General features: G+C 51.9%; 1 protein-coding gene across 2 annotated transcripts in view; it reads right to left on the bottom strand.

The window, feature by feature from the left end:
- Positions 1 to 5,645: 5,645 nt before the first annotated feature.
- RNF32 (ring finger protein 32) overlaps positions 5,646 to 21,279 on the bottom strand; it is a 35,725-nt gene continuing 20,091 nt past the window's right edge. For both annotated transcript variants that reach the window (XM_027969064.3, XM_060415234.1), the window contains 2 exons: positions 7,499 to 7,666; positions 5,646 to 6,039 (listed from right to left, as the gene is read on the bottom strand). In XM_027969064.3, the coding sequence (XP_027824865.1) occupies positions 5,839 to 6,039; positions 7,499 to 7,666 (369 nt within the window). In that variant the 3' untranslated portion in view covers positions 5,646 to 5,838. The remainder of the gene's footprint in view (positions 6,040 to 7,498; positions 7,667 to 21,279) is intronic.

The following is a 21,279-nucleotide window of genomic DNA, read 5'->3' as shown; positions in this document are numbered from 1 at the left end:
GCCAGCAAGAGAGCAAGAGAATGGCCATCTTGCGGGGGGGACCTGACCACACACCATAAAACTCACTCCCACAGTGTACAGTCCATTGGTGGTTCATGTTCAAAACCAAAATTCAAGTAAATCCAGGGATCTGAAGGCTTGACTAGGTGGTTTATGATTCGGGCAGCATCTCATCCTGTGGCTAGAGGGAGCATCCAGGGGTTGTAGAAGAAGGAAGGTGCTCGTTTATAGGGAGGGGGCAGGACAAGGGGGCTATCAGCCAAAGAGGAGGAGGGAGCGTTTTTAAGCCAAGGCATCTTGGGGGAAGGCAACTGGCAGGGTCCCATTGTGCAGGCTGCCCCTCCCTCTCTGGGCAGAGGGGGCCCACACGACAGGCCACCTGGTGAGGACCGGAAGGCCCCCGACAGTGGGCCGAGGTTACATTTCTGGTGGGGGCCCAGACTGCCGCTAGGCCAGGGAACACGGGCTTTAGCCCGGTGACCCAGGTGGCTAACCTTGAGTATATCCTCAGGGTTGGGCAAACACCACCATCTACATCAATCCCAGAACACTTCCGTTTCCTCAAACCAGCCTACTTTTTTGAAAGTTAATTTATTTTTGCTGCAACAGGTCGCGCTCTGGTTGCGGCAAGCGGCAGCTACCCTTCCCTGCGGTGTGCGTGTGTCTCTAATTGCAGAGCATGGGCTTCAGAGGTTGCAGCTCCGGGCCCTAGGGCCCAGGCTCAGGCATTGATGAGCACAGGCTTAGCTGCCCCAAGCCATGTGGGATCTTCCTGGCCCAGGGATGGAACCCGTGGCCCCTGCATTGGCAGGCAGATTCTTAGCCACTGTACCACCAGGGAAGCCCAAACATGCCACTTGGAAGGCTTCCTTTGTGGAAATCAGTCATCCTTTTCCCAGTTTCTTCTGAGGAAAGGAATGCAGTTGTGGTTGTCACTTGCCACACAGCTGCTCAGAGCAAGGAGTGTGGCTTCCCGCAAGGCGGCCAGGGCCCTGGCCCCTCGCGGTTCAGGGGCAAACAAAAGCCGTGTGGTGTGGGGCCCTGGGAAGGTGACTGACTGCAAAGAAGCGGGCCCACCCGGAGAAGCTCTGTGGATGTGAAGGGGAGTTGCCCCTAGGACTCCGAGCCACTTCCAAGCGTGAACTTACCCTCCGGAGGGACAGTTGCAGGGACTGGGCAGCCGCCGGGGGCACACCTGGCTGCCTGCCCTCTGGGGCTCCCAAGGGCAGGGCCGCCCCGCGGGCATTCAGGTCACCGCCGTCAGTCTGCTCGGAGCCCCGAACGCAGCTCCCGCCCATCAGCTTTGCTTCCCTACGAGGCTGCTGTGGGTCGTGGCAAATTGTACGGCGAACAGTGTGTGACCTTCGTGTCTTCTCCATAAACCCAGTGTCCTTAAGGATCGGGCTGAGTCTAAACTCTGTAACCCAGAGCTCTCACTAGTATTTCTCACACTGTTTTGAAGAATATGCGCCTCTTCATGTACCAAACACTAACCGTGTGTTTTGAGTTACGGATACTTACTCGCCCTCTTCACTTCTCGGGCCCTGATCAGTGACTCATTCCCCTCTGTCTCCCACAGGACACGGTGACATCCCTACATACCCCTGGCTTATAGCGTGGACGATGTATTCTTTTAGACATTAGCACTCTTGTTGGCAAAGAAAATTCTTGTTCACAAGACATCCCAGAGACAGTGGATCAAATCTGTAGGTCAGTTAACACTGTTGTTTCAATGCTAGTTTTCTGGTTTTGACAGTTTTACTAAGGCGTGTTAACATGCAGGGAAGCTGGGCGAAGGCTCCCTGGGAACTGTTAAAACTCTGTGCACCTAGGTTATGGAATTCACTACTAAAATGAGAATAAGCCAAATACCCAGCTGCCTGGACAGGTAAGACGAAACTTAGGGAGTATCTATGGATTTAGGCAGCCTCACAAGTGAGTCCTCCACCAAACTCGCGTTTCTTTGGGCCGCCACTCTTTCTTGATCAGTGAGCAGTTTTCAAAGGAGACCCAGAGAGACTGCGATGTAATCGTATAGCCTCTGCGTGGTGCCTGTGGTTTTTGCCCTGCGCACGTCTGCCCGGAGAAGCGGCTGCCCCACTGTGGCGTTTTCCTGTCCAGTAAGCGTGGCCTCTGCAGCCTTTGCCGGGCGTCATGTTCCAGAGCTTTTCAGTAAGGAAGTTCCCTGATCTGCCATCAACAGTCCCGGCCGAGTGAGACACGCCCCGGGGCCCTCATGGGGTTCTCACTTGCCACTTCCCACGGCAGCCCAGGCTCTTGCGGAGCCGCTGCTTGTGTCCTTTCCTGGAAGGATCTGCACAACTCACGGAGCCAGGGACAGTGTGAGAGGCGGGCTGCGGAAGCGGGCAGGGTCACCAGGTGTGGGCAGCATGCCCAGGACGCGGTCACGCCGGCCCTGAGTGGCCCCCCGTGCTCGCCGAGCACCTGGGGCCCCCTGGCTGCCCCCCTGCAGGCTCTGGGCATGGGGCTGGCATCAGGTCGGCCAGGTTTTCGTCCTCAGCAGGCTGTGCTCTGCTGGAGGGGCCACCGGCGGGAAGCAGGAGGGGGCGTGTCTGGGAGCCAGCCTTCCCCAGCTCTCATGACAGTGTTGTTGCTGTTCAGCCGCTCAGCCGTGTCTCACTCTCTGCGACCCCAGGGACTGCAGCACGCCAGGCCTCCCTGTCCTTCACCATGTCCCAGAGCTTGCTCACACTCATGTCCATCGAGTCAGTGATGCCATCCAACCATCTCTTCCTCTGTTGTCCCCTTCTCCTCCTGCCTCCAATCTTTCCCAGCATCAGGTCTTTGCAGATGAGTCAGTTCTTCTCATCAGGTGGCCAAAGCATTGGAGTTCCAGCTGCAGCACCAGTCCTTCCAACGAATGTTCAGGTCTGATTTCCTTTAGGATGGACTGGTTGGATCTCCTTGCAGTCCAAGGGGCTCTCAAGAGTCTTCTCCAGCATGACAGTTCAAAAGCATCAATTCTTCGGTGCTCAGCCTTCTTAATGGTCCAACAAGTGTCTGCTCACCATTTAAATCATCTCCACGTCAGGCTCCAGATTCTTTCATGGGACTCTCCATCATTGCAAAGTGAACATACCCCAGGATATGTGGATGTACTCATTAAGGGACATACGTGCATCAGCTCAGTCGCTCAGTCGTGTCCGACTCTTCGCAACCCCATGAATCGCAGCACGCCAGGCCTCCCTGTCCATCACCAGCTCCCAGAGTTCACTCAGACTCACGTCCATCGAGTCCGTGATGCCATCCAGGCATGTCATCCTGGGTCGCCCCCTTCTCCTGCTGCCCCCAATCTCTCCCAGCATCAGAGTCTTTTCCAATGAGTCAACACTTCGTATGAGGTGGCCAAAATACTGGAGCTTCAGCTTTAGCATCATTCCTTCCAAAGAAATCCCAGGGCTGATCTCCTTCAGAAAGGACTGGTTGGATCTCCTTGCAGTCCAAGGGACTCTCAAGAGTCTTCTCCAACACCGCAGTTCAAAAGCATCAATTCTTCAGTGCTCAGCCTTCTTCACAGTCCAACTCTCACATCCATACATGACCACAGGAAAAACCATAGCCTTGACTAGATGGACCTTAGTCGGCAAAGTAATGTCTCTGCTTTTGAATATGCTATCTAGGTTTGTCATAACTTTTCTTCCAAGAAGCAAGCGTCTTTTAATTTCATGGCTGCAATCACCATCTGCAGTGATTTTGGAGCCCCCCAAAAATAAAGTCTGACACTGTTTCCACTGTTTCCCCATCTATTTCCCATGAAGTGATGGGACCGGATGCCATGATCTTTGTTTTCTGAATGTTGAGCTTTAAGCCAACTTTTTCACTTTCCTCTTTCACTCTCATCAAGAGGGTTTTTAGTTCCTCTTCACTTTCTGCCATAAGGGTGGTGTCATCTGCACATCTGAGGTTATTGATATTTCTCCTGGCAATGTTGACTCTACCTTGTGTTTCCTCCAGCCCAGCGTTTCTCATGATGTACTCTGCATAGAAGTTAAATAAGCAGGATGACAATATACAGCCTTGATGTACTCCTTTTCCTATTTGGAACCAGTCTGTTGTTCCATGTGTGCATGGGCTTTATGTAAAGAAAGCGCCCCAGATGGGATGAGAAATGAACAGGAACAGGCGTGGTGGGGCTCCTTCCCAGGCGACGCTGGGGCCGTTGTGCACCTTGACAGGCGTGTGGCTGGCCCTGGCCGCCTGTCTGTCCCCGCCTCCCGGCCTGGCTGTTAGTTGTGGCTGCACTGACCTGCCAGGAGCACCTGGGTGGCCGCAAAGCCTGCCTGCAGGACCTGCCTGTGGCCCAGGGGTAGGAACCCGCCTTCCAATGCAGGGGATGTGGGTTTGACCCCCGGTCTGGGAACTAAGATCCCACACACTCCGGGCACCACGATGAAGATCCTGCAAGCCACAACTAAGACCCAAATAAAGAAAGATTTTTTTTTTTTTTTTTTTTTTAGTTAAAAGGAAAAGTCTACCTGCTCTTCCTCAGCACGGGGGAGGGTTCGCTGGAGACCCCAGGCAGAGCGGCCAAGAGCCAGGAGCCACTGAGGGCAGCTCCTCGGCCCTCTCCCACTGCTGACGGGCGGGCAAGTTCAGGACAGGCTGCCTTGTCTGTCCCTAACATCTGGGGCCTCTTCTGTCCCAGCAGCTGGGGCACCTCGCCAGGACCCTATGGTCAGTGCTTGTGAATGACCAGGCTCCAGGAAGAGTCATGGATTTCTTTACATGTGAGCCGTGAACATGTGACTCTGAGTTATTAACACGTGACGTGCTGTTTTAGACAGCATATTAGAAAGCAGAGACGTTACTTTACTGACAGAGGCCCGTCTAGTCAAGGCTATGGTTTTCCAGTAGTCGTGTATGGATGTGTATGGACCATAAAGAAAGCTGAGTGCCGAAGAACTGATGCTTTTGAACTGTGGTGTTGAGAAGACTCTTGATAGTCCCTTGAAAAGCAAGGAGATCAAACTAGTGAATCCCAAAGGAAATCAGTCCTGAACGTTCATTGAAAGGACTGATGCTGCAGCTGAAGCTTCCAATACTTTGGCTACTTGATGGGAAGAACTGCCTCACTGGAAAAGACCCTGATTGAAAAGACCCTGGGAAAGATTGAAGGCGGAAGGAGAAGGGGACGACAGAGGATGAGATGGTGGGATGGCATCACTGACTTGATGGACATGAGTTTGAGCAAACTCTGGGAGTTGGTGATGGACAGGGAAGCCTGGCGTGCTGCAGTCCAGGGGGTCACAAAGAGTCAGACACCACTGAGTGGCTGAACTGATGTTGAAACCAGTGAATATCTTATTTTTATATCTTGGGTTTATGTATTCAAAGTGCTGGAGTCAACAGTAACTTATCCCATAGAGATAAAGCAACAACTACAAGCAAGCATTTGAGTGGCAGAGGGCCTTTGGACGCTCTAAGAGGTTTGGGTTCAGCCTGCAGTCGGACACGAGCTGCCGCTGTCGAGCAGGCCTGGGGAGATGCTGTGTTGTCGCCTTGCCGGCAGGCCCGCCAAACACCATCAGCACCGCTGTGGAGGGGCTGGGGAGGGAATCACTGTACTCTTACGAGCAGCCCAGCCCACCAACTAGAAGCCAAGCTAATCAGCAAACTGTAGAGCCTCCAAGATAGAAGTTTTTAATCTGTTTCTCACTTCAGCTGACTCAACTTATGAATTTGAAGTTTTCTTTTTATAAAGACTAGAATTGGATGGGTTTGTGAGCTTTTAAAATATTGTCAGGTTTCCTAACATACAACTACCAACAATAAAGTTAACACTCCCCCCCCGAATTATGCAATTTTTTCCCTGTGAATTCAACATTCAAGAATCCTCTTCTGATAGCAGCAGCGGCAGAGTGGACACGTGTGGAAAGGTGTGCTGTCCCCCAGGGAGAGCTCCTCCAGGGCTTGGAGGCACGCGTGGTGGAACACGTGTGAGCAGGACAGCAGGACCCTCTCCCGTGGCGCCAGCGCGGCGAGGCAGATGGGGCAGTCGGGGGCCTCCCGGCACAGGGCCTGCAACACAGGGGCGGGCGGTCACACGTGCGGGCCACGCTGCGGTGGGCAGTGCCCCGAGTTTAGTGAGAACCAGGCACCCACAGACGAGGGTCTTCTAAATGTGAAGACATTTCACCCTGGGCTAAAATAATGCTGATTATGTCTGTGCTGTGCTACTCCTGCAAAAAATGGAAGGGACCGCAGCCCACCCGGGATAACCCACTTCAAAACACAGTTTATCAAATGCTGAACCTTTGTAACCAACTTTCTTGTAATTAAGCAGTCTCTGACACTATGTAGCTGCCAAACTTCTTTATGCATTTTACTATTTTTGTGATTTTTAACACCACCCTTATGGCAGAGAGTGAAGGGGAACTAAAAACCCTCTTGATGAGACTGAAAGAGGAGAGCGAAAAAGTTGGCTTAAAGCTCAACATTCAGAAAACGAAGATCATGGTATCTGGTCCCATCACTTCATGGGAAATAGATGGGGAAACAGTGGAAACAGTGTCAGACTTTATTTTTGGGGGGCTCCAAAGTCACTGCAGATGGTGATTGCAGCCATGAAATTAAAAGACGCTTCCTCCTTGGAAGAAAAGTTATTACCAACCTAGATAGTATATTCAAAAGCAGAGACAGTACTTTGCTGACTTAGGTCCATCTAGTCAAGGCTATGGTTTTTCCTGTGGTCATGTATGGATGTGAGAGTTGGACTGTGAAGAAGGCTGAGTGCTGAAGAATTGATGCTTTTGAACTGTGGTGTTGGAGAAGACTCTTGAGAGTCCCTTGGACTGCAAGGAGATCCAACCAGTCCGTTCTGAAGGAGATCAGCCCTGGGATTTCTTTGGAAGGAATGATGCTAAAGCTGAAACTCCAGTACTTTGGCCACCTCATGAGAAGAGTTGACTCATTGAAAAAGACTGATGCTGGGAGGGATTGGGGGCAGGAAGAGAAGGGGACGACCCAGGATGAGATGGCTGGATGGCATCACCGACTCGATGGACATGAGTTTGAGTGAACTCTGGGATCTGGTGATGGACAGGGAGGCCTGGTGTGCTGCGATTCATGGGGTCGCGAAGAGTCGGACATGACTGAGCGACTGAACTGAACTGAACTGAAGTAAGTGTTTCCCCTGCCGGGTTTGGAGTCCCTCTCCTCAGATGCAAGGGGTGCGCAGGCTGAGACTGGCGGGAAGCTCAGGGTGGGGGCACGTGGGGAGGCCTTTGACCTTGGTGCTTTCCCTGCTCACTAGACGCCTTCATCAAAGCGGAATTCCACACCCAAGGCCCTTAGCCTCACCCCAGAGTGGGTGACGAGGGTCCCAGGGCCCTCTGGTGGCAGACACACATCCCAGGCCCTTCTACGCGGTGCGTGGCCCTCCGCCCCAGGCAGGCTGGCCGCACCTACCTGGGTCTGGATCTGCCCAGCTCACCCCCTCCCCTCCCTGCCCGCTGCAGGGCCGGCCTGGCGCGCCTACCTGGGTCTGGATCTCGCCCCACTCCTCTTCCGAGAGCTCGCGGCCACAGCGCCCCTCCAGCTGCTGCAGGACGCTGCGGTTGATGGCCAGGCAGTGGTCCACCTCAGAGAAGAGCGCGTCGATGTCCGTGCAGAAGGAGCAGAGCAGGCGCTGGCTGATCTCTGTGAACTGAGCACCCGCGCCCACCGTGAGCCACACTGGGCAGTGCCCCGGGGTCCCCAGCACCCTCCCCCAGCTGCCCTCACACTCGCCAGCCCAGAGGGTGTGGGCGGAGATTTCAGGAAGGGGCACCTGCTGGCGAGACTTGCTTGGTGGCAGGGAGCACGCTGGTGAGTTGAGATGAGGAGGGACCAGAGCCGGGTACAGTGGGTCACACGCTTATTTTGTGCTCACAGCGCCCCCGGAGCCCGCCCCTGGGCAGTGCCACCCCCCGGGCCCATGCCAGGCTGTCGTGAGTGATGCCTAGCATGGCACGTCCCCTGGCTCCGCAGCATCGTCCCTTGCAGCTGCAGGTCAGGAACCGTCCTTTCAGTGTGAACATTTCCAAAAAGGGAATCCAAGAGAAAGACCATCTCCTCCCTTTGAGTTGGTTACTCATCCTGCCTTCCTCACCAAGCTCTGAAATCCTCATTTTGAACCCACCCCTGTTGCCTAAAGAGCTAAAAAAAATAAGCTGAGGTAATCAGTTTATGGATGATCGTGTGTCTCCATGCTACAGAACGCATTTTTAGGACTTACCTACCCATCGCGATTTCACTGTCAGCCTAAATATGAAGGCGGCTTATCACAGCTTATCGCAAACTTTGGTTTTGCTTTGAAGGCACAGCCCTCAAATACAGTCTCTAACGTTCCCCCAGGCTCAGGCCTCTTTATAAAGGTCTGCATTTGGTACAGAGATATCTAGAAAAGCACTCTGCTCTCAGGACAAACGAGGTAACGGGAATCGTGGTCGTCCGCTGAGGGCGACAGCTCTGAGCAAACCTGGGTTGCCGAGATGAGCACATGCGTTTGCTGGGCGCACTTGGCCACGTGTGGTTTGTAAAATGCTACGGGCCAAGGTCTCGTGGGAGGCGCGTGGACTAGGGCGTGCCGCCCCTTAGCCCACGCCTTTCGCGCCACTGGGGGCTAACGGTGGCTCACTGCAAAGCACAAGCTATGTCCTCCTTCCTCGGGACTCAGTTTGGCCTCATGGTCCTTCAGGTGTGTGATGCGTGGAACACATTCTCCACGGGCCCAGAGGACGTCCCAGCGTCAAGTATTCCGGTCTACGGGACTCCGCATGTGTGCAGCGTGTCCGTGCCGGTCACCTCCATCAGAAGGTGCCTTCGTGGCCCTGGGGGCCCCTTCTAGCTCCCTTCCGTCCTGCAAGAAGCCTCGAGCCTGGGCAGGATGGGGGCAGGGCTGTGGGGACTGACCCTCCCCGGCCTTGGTCCCTGGGGCTTACAGGGCAGGTGCCGACTGTCAGGGGAAGGCCGCCTGTGAAGCGGCCGGCAGCCCACGGCTTGAATCCAGGCGCCTACGTCTTGGCCTTTCAAATACCTGATAATCTCTATTATTAAAAGTAGAAGAGGTCCCTATACTTTATAAAAGGAAGAATTCCTTGGAAATGCATATACAGGTGCCTTCCAATCAATGTCTTATAAGTCAGGTTTTCTCTGAGTTGGCTTTTCATGCAGCATGAGAGATTCCCCGTATAGAGCTGAGAGGTAAGATCGTTTCTTTCTCCAGAGGTAGCCCCTGCCAGTGCAGACCTTACACAGTCTCTGGGATGCCGAGGTTCGCTCTCACATTAGTTCTCAGCAGAAGTGCTGCCTGCTGGGACGGCAGTGCCGGGGTGTCCCACCGCTGGGGTGGGGGTGCCGCAGTCTTCTTCCAGGCGAGGCCACTGCACCAGAGCATCCACCTCGCTGGGGAGCTGCTAGCAGTGCCGATTCCGGGCCGCCCCAGTCCTCCTGGGTCAGCGCTGTGGGCGGAGGCAGCCATCCGTGTTCTAACAGCCCCTGGGGCAAGGGGACTGACGCTCACTGGCGACGGGAACTGCTCTCGTAGAAGCTGCCCGATTAAGGGTTAGGAGTCACAGTTGTTTAACACCAATCTAGTCGTCACTCCCTGAGATGTGGGGCTTCCGTCATTGCTCAGCTGGTTAAGAATCCACCTTCAATGCAGGAGACCCCAGTTCAATTCCTGGGTCAGGAAGATCTGCTGGAGAAGGGAAAGGCTACCCACTCCCGTAGTCTGGCCTGGAGAATCCCATGGACTGTATAGTCCACAGGGGTTGCAGAGTCAGACACGACTGAGCGACTTTCACCTCCCTTCCCTTCCCTGAGACAGGACCACCCAGCTTCAAGTGTGCGGTGCCCTCCCGAGCTTCCCAGGGTCACTTCAGGGAGTGGCAGGGGAAGTGTGGAGGCCACGGGCGCTTCTATTTTCTTACATATGTGTGTGTATTGTCACGTGTGCGTGCCGAGACATGTGTGTTCCTCTTCCTGTACACATGCCCAGGGCGATGGCAAGAATCCACTCCTGTCCTCGTGTTGCGTGAGCTCTCACGGCTTGAGATGCACGGAGCTGGTGTGCCCGGAGCGGCTGTGCGCGCTGGTCCCAGTGGCCCCGTGAGGACGCCCGCGGCGTCCCCTGCCTGCCTCCAGCCCTGCAGCGGCACCGCCTCGTCCTCTCTGCCAGCTTGGGCGGGGCTGTTTCCCCGTGTGCCCCCCGTCTGTGTGTCTGTGAGCCGCTCTGTGCACGGGCCACGCGAGGCACCGGGGAAGCACTTGCTGAAGAAAATGGCCGTAGCGGTTTTGCAGATGCAGCCAGGAGCTCTGGGGCGGCTGAAGTCGCTGCCTCTCCAGGGTTTTCTCCAGGACACAACTGTTGGAAATCCATGTTTTCAACAAAACCCTGACTGATTGTGTCTCCCCTCGAGGAAGGCGGGACACACCCAGAGGTAGCCGTGGGCCTGGGGGAGGCACCTGGCCGGGGGCACTCCCTGTGTGCCGGGTCTGCGGCACAGCCCCCCAGCTGGAACCCGGTTCTGGGCGCGGAGGGCAGGGTCAGTGTGCATGGGGGTGCACAGTTCACCTGACGTCGCTCTCACACTTGTTAACGGGCACCTTCCTCAGCCTGAATGGGAAGCGTTTCGCGAATGAGAAAAACAGCCATCCCTTTATCTGCAGGGGTCGTCGGAGACTTGAAATGCAGATTAACACAGAGAGCTGGTGAGAGGCTGCGCCAGCACAGGGGCCCCGCCTGGCACCTGTGACTCCCGGAGGGTAGGGTGCGGGGAGGGGGGCTCACGAGGGACAGCACTCTGTGTAGTTACAGCTGGTTGGCGTTGTTGGATGGCAGAAACCAACATGACATTGTAAAGCAGTTTTCCTCCAGTTAAAAAATAAATTTGACTAGAGCTAATCAGTGAATTTAACAAAGTTGCAGGATACAAAATCAATACACAGAAATCCCTTGCATTTCTATATACTAACAATGAAAAATCAGAAAGAGAAATTAAGGAATCAATCCCATTCACCACTGCAGCAAAAAGAATTAAGTATCTAGGAATAAGCTCACCTAAGGAGACAAAAGAACTCTACACAGAAGATTGTAAGACACTAACAAAAGAAGTCAAAGACAGCATAAACAGATGGAGAGATAGTCCATGTTCCTGGGTAGGAAAAATCAATGTTGTGAAAATGACTATACTACCAAGCTCAAGCCACAGATTCACTGCAATCCCTATCAAATTACCAATGGCATTGTTTTCACAGAGCTAGAACAAAGATTTTCACAATTCATATGGAAACACAAAAGACCCCGAATAGCCAAAGCAGTCTTGAGAAAGAAGAATGGAGCTGGAGGAATCAACCTTCCTGATTTCAGATTATATTACAGAGCTATAGTCATCAAGACAGTATGGTACTGGCACAAAGACAGAAATATAGATCAATGAGCAAAACAGAAAGCCCAGAGATAAATCCATACACCTATGGGAACCTTATTTTTGACAAAGGAGGCAAGAATATACAATGGGGCAAAGACAGCCTCTTCAATAAATGGTGCTGGGAAAAGTAGACAGCTACATGTAAAAGAGTGAAATTAGAACACCTCCTAACACAAAGAAAACTCAAAATGGATTAAAGACGTAAATGTCAGACCAGAAACCATAAAACTCATAGAGGAAAACACAGGCAGAACACTTGATGACATAAATCAAAGCAAGATCCTCCATGACCCACCTCCTAGGGTAATGGAAATAAAAACAGAAGTGGAACAAGTGGAGATTCAACCAGTTCATCCCAAAGCAGATCAGTCCTGGGTGTCCATTGGAAGGACTGATGTCGAGGCTGAAACCTGATGCACAGAGCTGACTCATTTGAGAAGACCCTGATGCTGGGAAAGATTGAGGGCAGGAGGAGAAGGAAGGGGACGACAGAGGATGAGAGGGTTGGATGGCATCACTGACTCGATGGCATGGGTTTGAAGGACTCCAGCAGTTCGTGATGGACAGGGAGGCCTGGCGTGCTGCAGTTCATGGGGTTGCAAAGAGTCGGACACGACTGAGTGAACTGAACTGAAACAAGTGGGACCTGATTAAACGTAAAAGCTTTTGCACAGCAAAGGAAACTATAAGCAAGGTGAAAAGACAACCCTCAGAATGGGAGAAAATAATAGCAAATGAAACGACTGACAAAAGATGAATTTCCAAAATATGCAAGCAGCTCATACAACTCAGCACCAGAAAAACAAACCACCCGATCAAAAAGTGGGAAAAAGACCTAAACAGACATTTCTCCAAACAAGACATGCAGATGGCTAACAAACACATGCAAAGATGCCCAACATCGCTCATTATTAGAGAAATGCCAATCAAAACTACAGTGAGATATCACCTCACTGGTCAGAATGGCCCTTATCAAAAAGTCTACAAACAATAAATGCTGGAGAGGGTGTGGAGAAGAGGGAACACTCTTGCACTGTTGGTGGGAATGTAAACTGATACAGCCACTGTGGAAGATGGTATGGAGATTCCTTAAAAAACTAGGAATAAAACCACCATATGACCCAGCAATCCCACTCCTAGGCATATACCCTGAGGAAACCAAAATGGAAAGAGACACGTGTATCCCATTGTTCACTGCAGCACTATTTACAACAGCTAGAACATGGAAGCAACCTAGACGTCCAATCGACAGATGAAGGGATAAGAAAGCTGAGGCTCACACACACAGTGGAGTATTACTCGGCCATCAAAAGGAACACATCTGAGTCAGCTCTGATGAGGTGGATGAACCTAGAACCTATTATTCACGGTGAAGTAAGTCAGAGAGAGAGACATGTCCTATCCTAATGCACACATACAGAATCTAGAAAAAGGGCACTGAAGACTTTATCCGCAGGGCAGCGATGGAGAATCAGACACCGAGAACAGACTCGCGGACCTGGGGGGAGGGGGCCAGAGGGCGAGATGCATGGGGACAGTGACATGGGAACTTACATTGCCATATGTGACATGGATCGCCAACGGGAATTTGCTGTGTGGCTCAGGAAACTCAAACAGGGGCTCTGTATCAGCCTAGGGCGGTGGGATGGGGCAGGAGACTGGAGAGAGGTTCAGAAGGGAGGCGATGTATGTATACCTATGACCGATTCAAGCTAAGGTTTGACAGAAAACAGCAAAATTCAGTGAGGCAGTTATCCTCCAATAAAAAAAATTTTTTTTTAATTGAAAAAATGCAGGTTCTTTAAGCTAAGCTAAAGCACTGTGCCCTCCCCCTGCCGGTTAGCTTTCGCAGGTGAGGGGTGAAAGCACAGAGGGTCCTGGCCCAGCGGGGAGAGGGACCACGTGGTTCCTTGACCAGCGGGGCGCCCGGCTCAGCAGGAAGGCGGGAGGGGCGGGCAGACGCCGCCGGCCGCCCCGCACTCCGCCTCTGACCCCGGCTCCCCTCCTCGGGCCTCTGGGCAGCCTCTCCTCGCCGCCTTCCTGCTCGGCCTCTGCCCGGGCCGGCCCGGCTCCCTCCGCCCGCGGCCCGCCGCGCTTCTCCCGCCCGGCTAGCGCTCTGCCTGGCCGCCCAGAGGGCTCTCCTGGCTCCTTCCGCTGACACTTGCCACCGGCCGGGGCTCCTTCCTTCTTCCTGTGTGCATTTCTTATCTCCTGGCTCCTCCGCTTCATCTTGGGGAGGCCCTTGGCGTTCAACAAAGACGCCACCTTGAAATCTGCAACAGCTGAGGAGGCCCACACGCCCCCAGGGTACACCTCCTGCAGCAGCGCCCTGCCGGCTCCTCGTGGGGGCTAAGAGGGCCCTGTCGGTGTGCGAGGATTCTGAACAAATTTCCAGTGCCGAGGTTCAGTAAAGCATCAGTATTTGGCCGGTAACACGGGCTCTTGCTTGTTGATAAACACGCGGAAAAGCCTTCCGTGTGCACTTGCGGCGCAGTTCTAGGAGTGAGCTGGCGTGACTTCACTCATGCGCTTCAAGTATTGAAAAGTTAGCAAGAATAATATCCTAAAAAAAGTTAAATTAGCAAATGGGTACTGACTATGCTGTGGCCGGGTCAGGGCCACGCCCGAAGTGTAGCTATTATTAAATATTTCTTACAGGTCAGATTCCTGCCTGAGCAGCATCCTGCTCCTGTTAAGCTCCTCACTGTCACGTGGGTCAGAGGCCCTTAGTGGTTGGAAAGGCAAGAACACACACACCAAGACGATCGGCTTCTAGTTTTCAAGCTAGTGGTTAATATTAATTCTACAGAAGCATACAAAGTACATAAAATTTTCCATTAAAAATAAGTATCTTCTATTTCTCTTTCTAAGCCTCACATTTCATATTATTTGATAAATTAAGCAGTTACGGCTTCAGGTAACCAATATGTAGAGCAATCACTGGTCACTTACAAGCACATCCCGGGTAAAGAGTCAAGAAGACGGGCTCACAGAAGTGCCCAGGTGAACTCTGCCTGCCCAGGGGCCCCTCTGAGCATCCATCTTGATGTCAGCAATTGCTTACTAATGTGTTGACTTACGGCCGCCCTCAAAAGCAAAGTGAAACGCCTGGAATTTACAGCGTATCAATGAATCCGTTGATAAGCTTTTACTGGTTTAATGTCCTCCCGTCTTGCTGCTTGGAGCCACTTCAAGTTAGCAACAGAATGTTTGCCATCTCTATGTGATAAAGGAAGTCAAAAGGGCTGAGCAAACGTGAAGACCATTATGCTGTTTGGTGAGATGGAATGAAAAAAAAAGTTAGAGCACCCTCCCGGGGGCGGGGCTGGGAGCGGCCGTCCCTAAAGTCAACCGCAGCATCTGACAGACCCCTCACCTCGCTTTCTAAACAATGGCCCGGACTTTTAGCTCGGGTGGAGATAATATAATGCATTTGAAAAGTTTTAATTGCCGCAATAAAAGGCCATACCTCAATTATATGACATATGCTAGCAGAACTCCCAGATAAGGATCAAAGGCACTCAAGGGCCGGCCACTGCATTCTGGGCGACACTTGGGCGTTCTGCACACACTGCGACAGGCGTGAGCACCGCGGCTCTCGTGACCTCCCTGGGCTGCTTTGATCTGGGTTCAGCCGTCGGCGCGGGAGCGCGCCCGGCCTGCAGTGTCGCTGCGACGAGGGCGCCGCGAACGCAGGGTCACTCCGCACGCTTCCCCGGGGCTCGGGCTCAGCAGGCGACCCCCTTCCGTCCTTAGCACGGCCCTGCCTGGTGTCTGAGAGACCTCCGGTGTGACGCAGCTTCACTCTGCCCTGTTGCGTCTTGTCAGGAATGTGCCAGGGGTATTCCAGGCAAGGCAGCTCTGCCAAGACAAAGCCTGGGCCTGGGGGAGCGTGACTGTCTGTAGAGAGATGACCTCTGCCTTCTGCTGGACTGCTGACACCCGGCAGACGCACAACGACTGAGGCGGGAGAAGACCTCATTAATTCCCCTTATTAATCGCCCTGAGACAGAAGGGCGAGCAGGCAAGGCCAGGGTTCTTCACAAGAAAGACGGATTGATTTATAAAAATAGAATGGCCGGAGCTAATCTAATCTCGAGTATTAAAGACATATACATCTTGGTGAGGTCTTGAAACTTTAAAGGAAAGAGCACTTCCTCATGTGTGGTGCCTAAAAATATCACAGTCTCACCCCCGCTTTGCCTTCCCTTTCTGTGGATTAGCCTTCCTTTCCCTGAAGGAAACCAGGCCAGTGGTCCCCAGGTATGGCGAGAAGTTTTCACCTATGGCCAGTCAAGGGGAGAAAAAAGGGAATTCAGTGGAGGGGAACTTTTAGAGCTGAACAATTCAGTGTCCAGGAATATCCTGTAGTATGTGGTCAGGTACTTCCAGCTTTCCTGCTGTTGAAACAGCCCTTCAGTCTTACGAGATGATTCTGAGGGCCTCCATGTGATGCTTGGGTTTAACTCTTACTTGGCCAAATGAACAGTTTTTGAAAGTTGGTAATGAATCTGCTGGAGGCGGGGTTTCTCTTTGATCACCGGCAGACTCTGGACGGCTGGGGACCCCTGGGGTACAGAGCTGCAGGGGCTGCGAGGAGAGGGGACCCCACTGCAGTGCCCCGATTTCACGGGCCCACAGAGGTGGCGGGGCCGACACACACCCATCCGTCGGCCTTGGGCGGTGAAGTGGGTCACGCGGTTTCTTTAGTCATTGGCAATTTCAGTTTCTTAGACTAAATTAAGATGACTTTACATTGACTCTCGCCCGTGGTCAGTATGGAGATACAGCTGAGAAATGCAGCTTCTGGTTGCACAAGTCACCGCCAGTTTAAAGGACCCCGGTTCCACAGAGAAGGATAAACGCACTATATTCAATACCGTAGCTACTGCACATTTTGCTCTGTAAATGGTCCGATTTCTGAAATTCAGACTCTGGGTCCCTAACGGCGCATTGATCGACATTTCTGTGTGAGGAGGGTGGCGGGGTGAGCACGCGGGTATCAGAAGGCAGAGCCAAAGGCAGGCCCGTGCAGGCGCCTAGCGCCCCTGGAATGTCCCTGTCACAGGGCTGGTCTCCCGCCCACTGGGGCCTCGATGAACCCCTTGCTCGCCGCGGCTCTGGGCTTTATCTTTTACTGGATCTATCACTAGGGAACCTGCGGCCCCAATGCCTCTGAAGCTGGGCTCTGTTTGGGACACACGTCTGGTTCTGAAAAACTGTCAAGATCAAGACAGTGAGCATCCAGGACCAAGAGTTACTCTTATTTTAAATCTCTTAACCTGTGATTTCTAGATTTGAAAGGCTCATTATACTGACAAGCTCAAGTTAAAGTATTTTTATAGGCACTTAAAGGAAAACAATCAGTTCAAACTTACACGTTTGTTTTTTGATGAAAATGATAAAATTCTGTTTCCATCATTGCTGTTCAGCCGCTCAGTCGTGTCCAACTCTTTGCGACCGCAGGGGTTGCAGCACGCCAGGCCTCCCTGTCCTTCACCATCTCCTGGAGCTGGCTCAAACGCATGTCCATTGAGTCAGTGATGCCATCCAACCATCTCATCCTCTGTTGCCCCCTTCTCTTCCTGCCTTCAGTCTTTCCCAGCATCAGGGTCTTTCCCAGTGAGTCAGCTCTTCGCATCAGGAGGCCAAAGTATTGGAGCTTCAGCTTCAGCATCAGTCCTTCCAGTGAATATTCAAGGTTGAAATCCTTGCAGTCCAAGGGACTCTCAAGAGTTTCCACCATTAGAAAAATGCCATTGAATTATCTTTAATAAAATAGGGTATCATTTTGAACTGAGATGAAAGTCTTTTTCCTAAAGGCACCTCTGGACAATGACTTCTTTCTTTACTAACTCAGAGTTCACGGTGGTTTCGTGTCTAATATCTCTCTTATTAGGTTGTTACGGTATTGCACTGAGAAATACTTATTCTATTCACAGGATCACATCTTTTAAAAAGCACATGGAAATACCCAAAACCCCTGAATAACATGTGTATTTCAATCTATGTCTTAATAAAAGCCAGTGCTCTGCTGTTACTAAAAACTCAGGTAAAGACGATCATTTCACCCTGTTGACCATCGTCGTGTTGGTGCTTTTCTGCTGAGCAGCTCGGCTCGGTGGGGGCCGCTGACCCCTGGCTCCAGCGGCAACATCAGGAGGGTCTTCTAAGCTCCCGGCGCACACGGGTCTCCACGCTATCCTGGGCCCTGGGCGGGCAAAGCTCAGGGCCCGGTGCATCGTCTGTTGCCTCTTAGTAACTTTATATATTCTCTTGGAAAGTGTTCGTGTAATTAACACGGAACTCTTCTGAGGATAAGGTATGAAGCAATGTGTGCCTCTCTTCTTCACATGAGCGCCGGGATTAACCGTCCTTTTCAACAGGTCTTTCTCTTCACTCATCTGCTGTGTCTCCTTCCTGTAGGTTTAGGATCTCTGGACACTGAGGTGGGTGATTTTCTACTGGTTCATCACCCGACCGTCTGTCGTTTCACAAGAATCTCAGTTACCAAAGTTTTATGTCTATTTTGATATTTAGCAAGGATGTGCTACCTCATTACAACCTTGTTGGGGCAGAACTGATGTACACCGTGGTGTAAGCTTCCTGTTCGATGTGATGACTGGATGCACTTAGATACTGGGGAGCAATCGCCACAGGAGGGGGCGTGCGCGCTAAGCCGACTCTTCGGGACCCCGTGGGCCACAGCGCACAGCCATGCCGGGCTCCTCTGTCCGCGGGGCGCTCCAGGCGGGAATACTGGAGTGTGCTGCTGTGCCCTCGGGGGCTCGCCCCACTCCAGGGGTGGAACCCGAGTCTCTTACGCACTGAAGGGCGAGCTAGCACCGTTTCCCGTCTGTGGCGAGGGCACTTCCGATCTCGTTCCTGGCAGCTTTCAGGCGTCGGGTGCCGTGCTGCTGGCGGCCACCGCCAGGCTGCGCACAGGGCGGCTGGCAGCGGGACGCTGCCCTCTGGCGGGCGCCCCCCTGCCCGCCCCTCTCGCCTGGCCCTGGCCCCCGCCGTCCTGCTCTGCTTCTGTCAGTTCCACCTCGGCGGGTTTCGCAGACAAGCGGAATCGCACCCTGCTCGTCTGGTTCGTGTCGCTTAGCATAGCGCCCTCGAGGTGCCTGTGCGCGGGCGCCAGCGGCAGCCTTGCTTTCTTCCTCGCGGCCGAATTCCGCTGCAAGCGCACCCCGTCTTCCTCGTCCATCCGCCTGCTGACCGACGCTCAGGCTGCGCCGGGGTCACGGCCGACAGGCACAGTGCTGCCACCAGCGTGGGGGTGCAGAAATCTCCCTGAGCGCTTGGTTTCGCCTTAGATGGTCAGACGCGCAGGAGTGGAGCTGCTGGGCGGCGCGGCGGCGGCCTGTGGTAGCCCCACTGCTACTCAAGCTTTAGCACCTCCATGCGGTCTCCATAGGCCGTACCTATTCACATTCCCACCGCCGGCGCCCAGAGGTTCCCTTTCCTCCACATCCTCGCCAGCACGTGTTCTTTCTCGCCTTTCATTACAGTCGTTCTAACAGGCGGGAGGTGCTATCACCCTGGTGTTGGTTTGCATTTCCCTGATGATTCCTGAGGCTGAACACCTTTTTCATGCACCTGCTGGCTGTGTGTATGTCTTCTTCAGAAGAGTGCCTGGTCACTGCCTCTGCCCATTTAAAAAAATCAGATGGTTGGGTTATTTTGGCTATTGAGTTGTATGAGTTCTTTATATATTTTGAATACAATCCCCTTATGAGATTTATGATTTGCAAATATTTTCTCCCATTCTTTAGGTTGTCTCTTTTCATTTTGTAGACTGTTTCCAGTGATGTGCGGAAGCTATTTATTTTGCTGTAGTTTATTTATTAATTTTTAGTTATTATGAACATTTAATCAATAAAAACACAAACTGAACACTTTCAGAGAAATCTGGCTTCCATCCCTAACTTCTCTCCTCTCTTCCCTCCTTTCCCCTCTAGCTAATTATGTTTTTAATTAAACTTTTTATTTTGTGTTGGAGTATAGCTGAGAACAGAATGGGAAAGACTAGAGATCTCTTCAAGAAAATTAGAGATACCAAGGGAACATTTCATGCAAAGATGGGCTCAATAAAGGACAGAAATGGTCTGGACCTAACAGAAGCAGACGATATTAAGAAGAAGTGGCAAGAATACACGGAAGAACTGTACAAAAAAGATCTTCATGACCCAGATAATCATGATGGTGTGATCACTCATCTAGAGCCAGACAACCTGGAATGTGAAGTCAAGTGGGCCTTGGAAAGCATCACTATGAACAAAGCTAGTGGAGGTGATGGAATTCCAGTTGAGCTGATTCAAATCCTGAAAGATGATGCTGTGAAAGTGCTGCACTCAATATGCCAGCAAATTTGGAAAACTCAGCAGTGGCCACAGGACTGGGAAAGGTCAGTTTTCATTCCAATGACAGAGAAAGGCAATGCCAAAGAATGCTCAAACTATCACACAATTGCACTCATCTCACATGCTAGTAAAGTAATGCTCAAAATTCTCCAAGCCAGGCTTCAGCAATACGTGAACCGTGAACTTCCTGATATTCAAGCTGGTTTTAGAAAAGGCAGAGGAACCAGAGATCAAATTGCCAACATCTGCTGGATCATGGAAAAAGCAAGAGAGTTCCAGAAAAACATCTATTTCTGCTTTATTGACTATGCCAAAGCCTTTGACTGTGTGGATCACAATAAACTGTGGAAAATTCTGAAAGAGATGGGAATACCAGACCACCTGACCTGCCTCTTGAGAAATCTGTATGCAAGTCAGGAAGCAGCAGTTAGAACTGGACATGGAACAACAGACTGGTTCCAAATAGGAAAAGGAGTGCGTCAAGGCTGTATATTGTCACCCTGCTTATTTAACTTCTATGCAGAGTACACCATGAGAAACGCTGGGCTGGAAGAAACACAAGCTGGAATTAAGATTGCTCGGAGAAATATCAATAACCTCAGATATGCAGATGACACCACCCTTATGGCAGAAAGTGAAGAGGAACTAAAAGCCTCTTGATGAAAGTGAAAGAGGAGAGTGAAAAAGTTGGCTTAAAGCTCAATATTCAGAAAACAAAGATCATGGCATCCGGTCCCATCACTTCATGGGAAATAGATGGGGAAACAGTGGAAACAGGGTCAAACTTTATTTTTCTGGGCTCCAAAACCACTGCAGATGGTGATTGCAGCCATGAAATCAAAAGATGCTTACTCCTTGGAAGAAAAGTTATGACCAACCTAGATAGCATATTCAAAAGCAGAGACATTACTTTGCCGACTAAGGTCCGTCTGGTCAAGGCTATGGTTTTTCCAGTGGTCATGTATGGATGTGAGAGTTGGACTGTGAAGAAGGCTGAGCGCTAAAGAATTGATGCTTTTGAACTGTGGTGTTGGAGAAGACTCTTAAGAGTCCCTTGGACTGCAAGGAGATCCAACCAGTCCGTTCGGAAGGAGATCAGCCCTGGGATTTCTTTGGAAGGAATGATGCTAAAGCTGAAGCTCCAGTACTTTGGACACCTCATGCAAAGAGTTGGCTCATTGGAAAAGACTCTGATGCTGGGAGGGATTGGGGGCAGGAGGAGAAGGGGACGACAGAGGATGAGATGGCTGGATGGCATCACGGACTCGATAGACGTGAGTCTGAGTGAACTCCGGGAGATGGTGATGGAAAGGGAGGCCTGGCGTGCTGCGACTCATGGGGTCGCAAAGAGTCGGACACGCCTGAGCGACTGGACTGAGCTGCACTGAGAGCCGATATGACAATGTTGTGGTGCTCTCAGGTGGACCATTTCTTTACTTTTGCTTTTGTTGCCTGTGGTTTGGTGTTCTATCCAAAACCAT

The sequence above is a fragment of the Ovis aries genome, chromosome 4 (assembly GCF_016772045.2).
Source record: "Ovis aries strain OAR_USU_Benz2616 breed Rambouillet chromosome 4, ARS-UI_Ramb_v3.0, whole genome shotgun sequence".
Lineage (NCBI taxonomy): Eukaryota > Metazoa > Chordata > Mammalia > Artiodactyla > Bovidae > Ovis > Ovis aries.
The sequence above is the reverse complement of the archived record's forward strand: the minus strand, read 5'-3'. Positions and strand labels throughout refer to the sequence as shown.